The sequence below is a fragment of the Physeter macrocephalus genome, chromosome 11 (genome assembly GCF_002837175.3).
Source record: "Physeter macrocephalus isolate SW-GA chromosome 11, ASM283717v5, whole genome shotgun sequence".
Classification (NCBI taxonomy): domain Eukaryota; kingdom Metazoa; phylum Chordata; class Mammalia; order Artiodactyla; family Physeteridae; genus Physeter; species Physeter macrocephalus.
Window position 1 is genome coordinate 167693399 of NC_041224.1, and position 12324 is coordinate 167705722.

At 43.6% G+C, this 12324-nt stretch overlaps 1 protein-coding gene across 1 annotated transcript in view; it reads right to left on the reverse strand.

The window, feature by feature from the left end:
• Nucleotides 1-667: 667 nt before the first annotated feature.
• Nucleotides 668-12324, reverse strand: part of PTPN21 (protein tyrosine phosphatase non-receptor type 21) — a 66102-nt gene continuing 54445 nt past the window's right edge. The window contains exons 14-19 of the mRNA XM_024131033.3: nucleotides 9127-9264; nucleotides 8030-8251; nucleotides 5198-5326; nucleotides 2551-2785; nucleotides 1942-2102; nucleotides 668-1707 (exon numbers count right to left, since the gene is read on the reverse strand). Of these exons, the coding sequence (XP_023986801.1) occupies nucleotides 1579-1707; nucleotides 1942-2102; nucleotides 2551-2785; nucleotides 5198-5326; nucleotides 8030-8251; nucleotides 9127-9264 (1014 nt within the window). The 3' untranslated portion in view covers nucleotides 668-1578. The remainder of the gene's footprint in view (nucleotides 1708-1941; nucleotides 2103-2550; nucleotides 2786-5197; nucleotides 5327-8029; nucleotides 8252-9126; nucleotides 9265-12324) is intronic.

Here is a 12324-nt window from a genome sequence, read left to right on the forward strand (position 1 = left end):
TCAGCTAAACGGACCAGTTCGTCCTTCCTTACCTCTTCAGCTCCCACTGTGACCAGGCCATGCCAGCCTGGCCTGGTCCTGCCCCCGGGCATGGGCCTAAATGGGACTGGGTGGGGGAGTGGAGCTAAAGGTGGCCTCAGGCGTGAAGTTAGAGGATTAAGGAGCCAAAGTTCCGGTACATCTTGAGCACCACAGTCATCTCCGGGGGCCCCGCAAGTCTGGGCTGCGGTTTTGGGAGATGAGGTAAGACAATTACTAACACTTCCCTTCTTTCAACCAAAAGAAAATAAAGCCTCTTCAAGGCTTCTTTTAATCATAATATAAACCTGATTTGTTAAAAAAAAGAAGAGAGGTGCAGGTGGAAGAACTTCAAGGAAACAGAGCGAGTCACTGCCAGTGATGGGCCCCAAATTCCCTGGGGATGCCTTCCTCGGGGGGTCAGCCCCCAGACTCTTCCCAAGCCCCCACTCTCCATGCCAGCATCTCAGTCTGAGTATAGATAACACTGCATTTTTTGTAAAGACAAAGGCAGCTTGCATTTACCATCTTGCACTTACACTGCACTTACTCTTGTCCTAGTCATCCTACACACTCTTATTCCTGATCTCTTCCAAAACACTTTCAATATGTCCGTTGTTACTGTTTCACCTATAAAGCAACACATATATTAAAAACTCAGATTTATTGTTTTCAACAAAAAAAAGTGCTTAAAACCATCTTATGCAACTGTTTTTCACTTCATTTTCAACCAATAAAATCAAACTCATTTGGGTTTATGAATAATACTGAAAAAAAATAGTGAATCTGATTATTTTCATACATTTAAAATAATGTGCCTTCATTCCCAACTTTTAACTTACATTAACTGACACATCTCAGCACCTTAATGAGCTGAACTCTTGTTTGGAAAATACAGAAGGTACAAATATATAGAATTTTTAGGATAAAAATTTTTCTGAATATAAAAATGTTTTCTATGTTTCAAAATAACACTTTTAGATTCTTCTTGTAGTTTGGGGTTTGGTAACTACATTGTTAAGTACCCAAGATTTTTTAAAAATAACAAAAGATAATAACATAGTTTTAAATACAAAGTTATATAGGAACTACTCACATCTGTGGATCATCCCCATGGAAAGTTCAGTTTCTTAATAAGAAAACCCCAAATATTTTAGTCATAAAATAAAATTCCATTATCAAAAACTAGTTTAAGATAGAAACCTATACGCCTTAGTGATTGCCAGAATTGCCCAGCATAGCTTCAGCGAAATAGAGAATTATCTAGAAAGTACAATCTCCAAATGTGTGCAAGTACTGCAAATCGGACAGATTGGAGCAGGGCAACGCCCTCAGAACCAAGTCGTTCCTCTTCGGCATCTTTCCCAGGTTAAACCCCCACTTCAGCCTTGTGCTCTGCATACTTCCTTCCATGTGCCATCATTCATCCCGTCACTTACGTCCTGATGTAGCGTTCCGCGTGCATCGAGTGGAGGAGAGAGCATGAGTTCGGCAAGCACTTTTTTTTTTTCCGCTGTAAACGCTTCACATGATCGGGTCCCCGTAGGAAGTTGTGGGAGCTTATATGAGCCTTGAGCTTTTTAGGAACTGAATGAGAACTCGGTATACGAACGTGTACTGGCAGAGGGTCTGCACCATCATCATTCTCTGTTGCCTCAGCATGTCCAGCACCCGTGGGATGTCCAGCACCTAGATTGAGAGAAGCAGTGATGAGGGTAATGCACACCTTGGGGTGGGAGGGGGAAGCGAGCGTCCTAGCAGAAATCTGGCTTCAAGCAGACAGTCTCTTTTCTACCTTAGCATCTTCAATAGAGAATCCCTGAGGATATTTGTTCAGAAAGAGCTGTCAGGTCACTAGGTCCCTCTCTTCCCTGGCCTTGTGCCCAGCCCACCTCTTCCCTCATCAGCAGAGGAAATAAGCACCTCGTTGTGTTCCAGACAGGCAATCATGATCTCTGACAAAATAACGACGCCAGTCCGTCCCACGCCAGCACTGCAGTGGACCAGTAACGGAGGGTTGGGGCTTTTTGGTTCACTTGTACTATTTGTATGGCGTCGAACAGACTGGATCTCTTCAAGGTATGCTGTGAAATATCAATGAAACAGAAAAATACAAAGGGATTAAGGCCTATCAAATTGACAATTTTCAGATCATCTCCACTGATTGAGAAAACTCCAGATACAGAGCATCAGGTGCCAATTAACCAACCCCAACTATTATTAACTGACAGTGTGATCTTGGGCAAGGCCCTGAACTCCTCCTGGGCTTCCGTTTTCTCATCTACAAAATGAAAAGGAGGAGAAACTCTCTAGGAGTCAGTAATGGCATTCTACTCATTACCAAATTATGCTTTAAAACCTCTTCTGTTAAGCCTCCCCTAAACACTTGAAATTTTTATTTTAAAACAAGCCCACAGCTTACATGGGACAACATAAAGGAAATAAAGGAGATGTTTCAGGAACTTAAGTCTTCCTCTCTGTGGTGGATTTAACAGCTCTGAGAAAGGCCGTGCCGGGAATGAAGATACTTACATAAAAATCCCTTGAGGTCCTCTGGACAGCCATGCTCAGGCCAGTCTGTGTACTGGAGATGCCACACCGTCCTCTCCTGCCCCGTGAGAAGGTGCTTCATCTTCAAGCCCGTGGTGGCATAGCAGCCAGAGTCTGTGCGGAACCGGGTGGTGATCTTAAACCTTCCATAGGTGACAGTGTTGTGCCTGGAACCAAGGCGTGGCCAATACCTAAAGCTCTTCTCCCTTCCACCCTCCTGTTAGAGACAAGTGCGGTTAAAACACGATACAAGAGCCAGCAAAGGATGCCCCTCACAGAGAGCATGTCTGAAACTCAGAACTGCAACCTTACCCTGCCCTTTTCTCTAAAAGTCAAGATTACACCTGATCAACATTAACTGTTTTTCTGAGGCTGAGAAAATCAATTAAGAGAAATGAGTACTTACCTCTTCTGCTGTCGCCATTGCTATAATTGCAATTCCCTGTTCCCACACCATCTGCCAAAAGTCCTGACAGGTATTTTGTAATGGTCCCTGAGTGGCAATATAATCCCATTCAATTCCACTGACAGAGACCTGAAATTAGAAAGGTTTTAAAGAAAATTAAGATGTATGTGTATTATACATGTATATACATTTGTTCATGGTAATATGAAAAAAGCAAACTGAAATATTCAGCAGAATAAAGACAGACTTTTATCTTATTCTTTTCCCTTATTAGTGCCATTTCCATTACTGATATCTTTATAAACGTATGCGCTATGAACTCACATAATATTTATGTGACCTAGGGCAATTTCCTTAAGCTCTCCAAATATCAATTTTCATCTATACAATAAAAATATTCCCTACCCTCATGTTGTCAGGATTAAGAGAGCCAATATGTATGGTGCCCTGCACACGACAGGTTCTTAATAAATGATTGTTATTGCTGCTGTTAGGTTCTTCTCATAAAAACAATATCAACGTCATCATATCCCAAATTTCAAACACAATTTTCCCTCGTGAAGTACTACACACACTGGATCAAGTACTAGCAATTAAGTCAAAACCTAAGTTAAACATCAAATTTCTAGGGGAAAAAAGTCTTCCTACCTAAGGAGTTCACCTCTGAACTTCTGAGTCAGGGTGACCCTCCATACTAAATGTCCACTTAGGATTTAACCTCCTTGAAAACAGTCTAATATAGTAATTACAGGATTTGTAATCAGGAAATCTGGGTTAAATCTCGGGTCCCCCACTGCTGAGTGACGACCATAACCCCTTTCTGAGTGCCCCGAGTGTAAACCCCGGGCCACGCACCCTTCCCTTCATGCCCCCATTTAAGGCCGCAGCCTGAGTCACACCCCCATCCTCCCACTGGGCCCCCGGTGGGTGGCACCAGACACCACAGCGAACAAGAACCAGGGAGGAAGGATCTGACGGGGAGCATGATGGGGAGAGGTCAGCACTTCCTTATTCAGAGATAAGTACAACGAGGTCCCACACTGCTAAGTGGTTGATCCACGAATTCTGAAGTCACACTCTTTCCACTGCTCTTCGGGCTGTCTCTGAAGATTCTGAAATACCACCACAGAACCACAGTGTTATTCAACCCTCATCCACCCAGTCACGGGAGACTGGCTAAGCTACTCCGAAGAGATGCTCAGTTTTTAAATAACTTATGTCCATGTTTAAAAAGCTTGTGCACAAATTCCCAAAGAACATCAAGGGTACCGGCTTTCACAGGCAGACTGCTGGGCCTCTAGAAAGTCTTAAGTGTGAAACGGCTCTCATCAAACATCACTTGCAAACTAAATAAAATGTGGGAAAGAAGGAAAATAACACCTGCCCATAGACACTTACTCATTCACTCACTATAAGGAAATTTCTTCTTCCCAGAACAACGAACTGACTCTCCAGCCAGCATGGAGAAGACAGAGCATCTGCCTTTTCTCACCTTCCTGTTGTGAATCATCACTTTTTCCATTTTAATGGGTGTAATGTTACCCCAGTTAAACGGCATTATACTGTTTCCAGGGAAAAAGCAGCACTGCTTAAGAACAAAATGATGCTTAAAAATGATTAAAAGGGGGACCTCCCTGGTGGCGCAGTGGTTAAGAATCCGCCTGCCAATGCAGGGGACACGGGTTTGATCCCTGGTCCGGAAAGATCCCATATGCTGCGGAGCAACTAATCCCACGCGCCACAACTACTGAGCCTGTGCTCTAGAGCCCACGTACCACAACTACTGTAGCCCGCACGCCTAGAGCCTTTGCTCCGCAATAAGAGAAGCCACCACAATGAGAAGCCCGCGCACTGCAACGAAGAGTAGCCCCCGCTCGCCGCAACTAGAGAAAAGCCCACGTGCAGCAATGAGGACCCAACACAGCCAAAAATAAATAAATTAATTTTACAAAATTGTTCTTATAAAATATTTAATGGCTACAAAAGAAAATAAATGATTAAGAGGGACTTCCCTGGTTGTTCAGTGGTAAAGAATCCACCTTCCAACGCAGGGGACACGGGCTTGATCCCTGGTCGGGGAACTAAGATCCCACATGCTGCACGGCAACTAAGCCCACGTGCCACAACTACAGAGCCCACACGCTCTGGAGCTTGCGCGCCACAACTAGAGAAGAGAAAACCCGCACGCCACAACTAAATCAATTAAGAGAAATGAGTACTTACCTCTTCTGCTGTCGCCATTGCTATAATTGCAATTCCCTGTTCCCACACCATCTGCCAAAAGTCCTGACAGGTATTTTGTAATGGTCCCTGAGTGGCAATATAATCCCATTCAATTCCACTGACAGAGACCTGAAATTAGAAAGGTTTTAAAGAAAATTAAGATGTATGTGTATTATACATGTATATACATTTGTTCATGGTAATATGAAAAAAGCAAACTGAAATATTCAGCAGAATAAAGACAGACTTTTATCTTATTCTTTTCCCTTATTAGTGCCATTTCCATTACTGATATCTTTATAAACGTATGCGCTATGAACTCACATAATATTTATGTGACCTAGGGCAATTTCCTTAAGCTCTCCAAATATCAATTTTCATCTATACAATAAAAATATTCCCTACCCTCATGTTGTCAGGATTAAGAGAGCCAATATGTATGGTGCCCTGCACACGACAGGTTCTTAATAAATGATTGTTATTGCTGCTGTTAGGTTCTTCTCATAAAAACAATATCAACGTCATCATATCCCAAATTTCAAACACAATTTTCCCTCGTGAAGTACTACACACACTGGATCAAGTACTAGCAATTAAGTCAAAACCTAAGTTAAACATCAAATTTCTAGGGGAAAAAAGTCTTCCTACCTAAGGAGTTCACCTCTGAACTTCTGAGTCAGGGTGACCCTCCATACTAAATGTCCACTTAGGATTTAACCTCCTTGAAAACAGTCTAATATAGTAATTACAGGATTTGTAATCAGGAAATCTGGGTTAAATCTCGGGTCCCCCACTGCTGAGTGACGACCATAACCCCTTTCTGAGTGCCCCGAGTGTAAACCCCGGGCCACGCACCCTTCCCTTCATGCCCCCATTTAAGGCCGCAGCCTGAGTCACACCCCCATCCTCCCACTGGGCCCCCGGTGGGTGGCACCAGACACCACAGCGAACAAGAACCAGGGAGGAAGGATCTGACGGGGAGCATGATGGGGAGAGGTCAGCACTTCCTTATTCAGAGATAAGTACAACGAGGTCCCACACTGCTAAGTGGTTGATCCACGAATTCTGAAGTCACACTCTTTCCACTGCTCTTCGGGCTGTCTCTGAAGATTCTGAAATACCACCACAGAACCACAGTGTTATTCAACCCTCATCCACCCAGTCACGGGAGACTGGCTAAGCTACTCCGAAGAGATGCTCAGTTTTTAAATAACTTATATCCATGTTTAAAAAGCTTGTGCACAAATTCCCAAAGAACATCAAGGGTACCGGCTTTCACAGGCAGACTGCTGGGCCTCTAGAAAGTCTTAAGTGTGAAACGGCTCTCATCAAACATCACTTGCAAACTAAATAAAATGTGGGAAAGAAGGAAAATAACACCTGCCCATAGACACTTACTCATTCACTCACTATAAGGAAATTTCTTCTTCCCAGAACAACGAACTGACTCTCCAGCCAGCATGGAGAAGACAGAGCATCTGCCTTTTCTCACCTTCCTGTTGTGAATCATCACTTTTTCCATTTTAATGGGTGTAATGTTACCCCAGTTAAACGGCATTATACTGTTCCCAGGGAAAAAGCAGCACTGCTTAAGAACAAAATGATGCTTAAAAATGATTAAAAGGGGGACCTCCCTGGTGGCGCAGTGGTTAAGAATCCGCCTGCCAATGCAGGGGACACGGGTTTGATCCCTGGTCCGGAAAGATCCCATATGCTGCGGAGCAACTAATCCCACGCGCCACAACTACTGAGCCTGTGCTCTAGAGCCCACGTACCACAACTACTGTAGCCCGCACGCCTAGAGCCTTTGCTCCGCAATAAGAGAAGCCACCACAATGAGAAGCCCGCGCACTGCAACGAAGAGTAGCCCCCGCTCGCCGCAACTAGAGAAAAGCCCACGTGCAGCAATGAGGACCCAACACAGCCAAAAATAAATAAATTAATTTTACAAAATTGTTCTTATAAAATATTTAATGGCTACAAAAGAAAATAAATGATTAAGAGGGACTTCCCTGGTTGTTCAGTGGTAAAGAATCCACCTTCCAACGCAGGGGACGCGGGCTTGATCCCTGGTCGGGGAACTAAGATCCCACATGCTGCACGGCAACTAAGCCCACGTGCCACAACTACAGAGCCCACACGCTCTGGAGCTTGCGCGCCACAACTAGAGAAGAGAAAACCCGCACGCCACAACTAGAGAGAAGCCCACGCGCCGCAATGAAGAGCCGGCGCACCACAACAAAAGATCCCGCATGCCTCAACGAAGATCCCTCGTGCCGCAACCAAGACCCGACGTGGCCTAAAAAATAAAAATAAATAAATAAATAAATTTAAAACTGGGAGAATGTTCGAAAGGCTGGAGGCACCGAAGTACTTAAACTTGTAACAATCTTAAAAAAAAAAATGACTAAGAGAGTATGCAAAGAATACAGATGGCACCACCATAAGGAAAAGCTGTGGTAAACACCAGACACTTCTTTTACATAAAAATGCATGTAGGTATGTGATAAGGAAAAACGAGCAATTCAGCTACTCTTGAGAGAACTTATGAGCTATAAAGAGGTCTTCAGATTTAGAAGCACAAAGTTCTCAAGTCAGACAAATGAGTGGGCCCAGAGTCCTGGTAACAATGCAGAGGAATCCAACACATGGAGGGAGCAAACACTCTGTGTCCAGCCTTGGTGTGTGGATTTCCCAACTTACAGTACAGTTTGTCCCAACGGTTCAAAACTAGGATGTTTTTAGGAAATAGACGTGAATACAATTCTTACCATTCTCGTAATTTAACTGGAAACTTCACATCCTGTGTATCACTCTAAACATTCCCCTCACCTTAATATGTGACGCATTGATGTAACCGGTATTGTTTTCTTTGGTTGGGACCAGTTCCACTCTGGCATCGTCATAGGGAAGGACATCTTGGAACCGATTTCTTTCTGCATTTTCAGGGAGTCGTGCTGTTGAGCACTCCCCATCAACGAGCCGTTTTTTAGGAATTCTTTCATATTCTGTGAATACCATTCCTTGTTCTAACCGCTGTTCCAGAATTTTACACTGAAAAATAGAAAGTGAGCAATAATATGAATACAGTCCCATGCCACAGCTGCATTTTGACCATACACTTGAAATCTCGTTTTCTGCTTCAAGTCCAGTATTATCTAATATTGAAAATTCTAGATGAAACCAAAGTTAAATTTAACAAGTCATAATAACAAAAGAACAAATGAAATAATCTTAGTGGTGAGAAACATGATGCAAAGTTCTGTGTAAACTTGGCCTGAAACAATTCGTTGAATTCATCTTCTCTAAATCTATAGTCAATTATGTGACCCCCTAAGAATGGAAAATTCTCCTGGAGAACAGTAAATCCTAAAGTAGGATAATCAATTCCAACCTCTATGAACAAATGCTTCAATTTTATAATGTATATAAAAAATGGAAAACATGATTGGAAACTTATCTCCAGGATCCAGTTGTAAGCAAATTAATTTTTGCTTAGCATAATTCATGCCTGTCTAATTTTGATATAATAGAACCTCACAGCAAATACATCTCAGTCACAAAGTTTTGAAAAATTCAGTAACCGTTCACTGTTAAGTTTTCGGTGTAATGAAAGCAGTCGATATCTGCTTTCCTTCCTATGTGTACTCATATGCATTTGCACATTTCCTCTAACTTCATGGCCAGAAGAAGGTAAAGAACAGTCTTCAGAAACCAACAGACAAAAATCAACATTTAGCCTGAAATTACCTATTAAGACATTAGCTATAAATTTGCCCCAGTTTTGAAGGCCAGATGACAAAATTCCTAACACTCATTTATAATTATCAAATGTGTTCGAAAATTCAGTAAAATCTCAAGAAGGCAGTTCTGCAGCACTGTATTAGCTGCTCCAGGGCAGGCGTGCAGACCCGTGGTCTGGTACGTACCCTCTCATCATTCGTGGCTCTGGCAGGCACCTCCTTTCCTTCATCAGGCAGAGGCAGTCGAGACAGGGAGAGTCCATTTAGGGCAGCCAGTTTGAGAGGACCAATTTTTTTTGCATCTACTCGGTTCTTTTTCATTCCCTACAAAAATATTTATATGTATATATCAAATATACACAAATACAATCCCTTTGGAAAGAGATTTCAATGGACTGAAGACAGTTAACAGAGGGAGGGTTCTCCTAAACCAACAACCACAGGAGAGCTTACACTCCCCCCACACACACATACACACACACGCACACACACGTTTGTTTCACAAAGATTAGGAGGAAGACATTCCTTTTAAGGCCAAAGCCCTGATAGTCTTCCAGATACAAGGTTTTGAAATGCAACTGGTTTCAGGGCTCTGTTGTAATGAAACGTGAGGCTCCAAGCAGACAGCATTCCTTCACAGGACCCCCTGAATATCAAACCGTGACACACACAAAAATCAGCTGCAATCCACAAAGAGGGTTTTAAATGTAGTCACCTCATTGCAATAAGCTTTTACACATTTTAAAAAAATACAAATTCGTTCTTTTTCAGTGTCTTCTCTGGTGGCTCTATCGTATTCTACATTCTGTTGCAGACTTGTGTGACCTGGGTTAGCTCACCACACCTCTGGTAAATGCAGTTAGAACCACCACATTTTTAAATGAGGAGAACATCAGGGCTGAACTCTCCATCATTATACCAAGAGAGGGTACAAGAGAGGGCACAGACGGAATTCTGTCTCCTGAAAACTGGTGTTTCCTAAAGTTATTATTAAAGCCAATGATTTTGCTCTCTGAGCCCAAGAATGCCAAGTCTTCTTCAATAGTCTACACCTCCTTGGAAGCCATAGTAATTATCACGACTGTAGCCCTAATTTGACAGAAATGGTTTTCTCAGTTCTATCTCATAAATGAAATCAGCAGCTCTCTTCTGTCTCATAAATGAAATCAACTTTACTGCAGCTCTGTCAGCCTTGGAGAGAGAGAGGGAGGCTACACAGACTAAAAGGTTCCTGCTTAGGCTAAAATGTCATGATTCTCATGTGTGCAGAAAGCAGGTCAATGTTTAACAATGGACTTTGTGGCGGGGGAGTGGGAACAGTTCTGATGTGTGAAGCTTGCCAGGTTCCACGGTACAAATACTCCCATCACAGCTAACTTCAATCTGCCAGTGTAACATCAACGGCCTCACAAGAGCCTGAAAATTTAACACTCAGCTCCCACCAGCCAGCAGAGGTGGCTCCAGCACTGCTTGGCCTGAAAATGACTCAAAGGGCCCCAGCACACGTGCTGGATGATTGGTAAGGTCAGTTCTAAAGCCAGTATTTTTTTAAAAATTTTTTTTAAAATTAATTTTATTTATTTTTGGCTGTGCTGGGTCTTCGTTGCTGCGCATGGGCTTTTTCTAGTTGCAGCGAGTGGGGGCTACTCTTCGTTGCAGTGCGCCGGCTTCTCATTGCGGTGGCTTCTCTTGTTGCGGAGCACGGGCTCTAGGTGCGCAGGCTTCAGCAGCTGTGGCTCGCGGGCTCTAGAGTGCAGTAGTTGTGGCACATGGGCTTAGTTGCTCCGCGGCATGTGGGATCTTCCCGGACCAGGGCTCGAACCCGTGTCCCCTGCATTGGCAGGAGGATTCCTAACCACTGCGCCACCAGGGAAGCCCTAAAGCCAGTGTTTGAAGAAAGGGGCTTATAGTCAAAACTCACTTCAAATACCCCTTACTTAGCCCCGAGAGTACAAGAGCATGGTTTTAAATGTACAACCCGTACAATGATTTCTCATGTCAGAACCACCAACAGAAGACTAAGGGTGAAACAAAAACTCTTTATGTAGATGCTCAAGCACTCAAACCAGTCTACCTTTTCCAGATAGCAATCAAGTCGCCATAGGTGGAGATGGGTGGAGAATTCTAAAATGTTCCTGCTTATCTGCAATTTATTTCACTGTTTTTAATACTAAACCTCTAGAACCATAATTCACATTAGTATATTCGCTTGTTGTAAGAATTAAAATAATGGCCACCCTGAGTTACTATGAAGGGGGTCAGAGGATTAGCAGGGGGTTGGACTCTTCAGCTCTTGGGAAGCCAGTAAGTTAAATGTATGATGCCACCTCACAGTAATAAGTTAAACTTGACTGAGCATTTTCCCCCAACAACTCTCTGGGGTCATCTCAGTTACAAATGAGAAAATGGGAGTCAGAGAGATGAAGTTGTTTGCCCAGTGTCACCCAGCTGCCTCTTTATACATGGCAAATAGGGTCAACACAATAAAAACCGTGCATTAAAATCAGTTATGCTGCATCACAGAATTTAGAAAGCACTTTTCATGCCTAACCCTATGTGGGACCTAACACAACGCCACAGCAGACAGAGGAGGGGTGACCGTCCTGTGTTACGGATGGAGCGGCTTAGGCTCTGGTGTGTGAAGGGCCGGCCCACTGGGCAAAGAACTAATGAATGGCAGGATCTAGACTCAGATCCAAGTTTTCCACTCTTAGGTCCTGTACCTCTTCCTGGGCCACAGCTGCCATTCACATTCCTTAAGTAGGGAGATCCCTTATGCGAAAAGAAGGGGTGAAAAAGGATAATCCAATCACATAATCTCACTCATGCTATAGGTCTAAGAGTCAATGAGGGGGAAATTTTGTATTTTTAGAGAACCAAACCGATAAAAGTCCTCAGATTTAGCGGAATTTGCTGGGCCACTCAAAACTACAGGGACAACAGGCTTGAATACTGGACTCTACTCAAAACAAGTCTCATTTGGGGAAAGACTCAGGTCACACATAAAAACTATGTTCATGATGTAATCGGAGAAGAGTGTCAACTATGAGAGGGCCCCGTCCAGCTGGCTCAGGACGCAGGCAGAGTTACTTCGGGAGACACGTCCACACCCTGTCCTGCCCTGAATCACTGATTGTGAGCCTCTGCTTCAGCCGACCTGAGACACTGGCCTTTACTGTCAGACAGATGAGTAAGAATGTACTCCCAAGAAAAATTAAAAATAAATTTACAATTCAAACCCATCAAAAGAAAACACGTTTAGGGCTTCCCTGGTGGCGCAGTGGTTGCGCGTCCGCCTGCCAATGCAGGGGAACCGGGTTCGCGCCCCGGTATGGGAAGATCCCACATGCCGCGGAGCGGCTGGGCCCGTGAGCCATGGCCGCT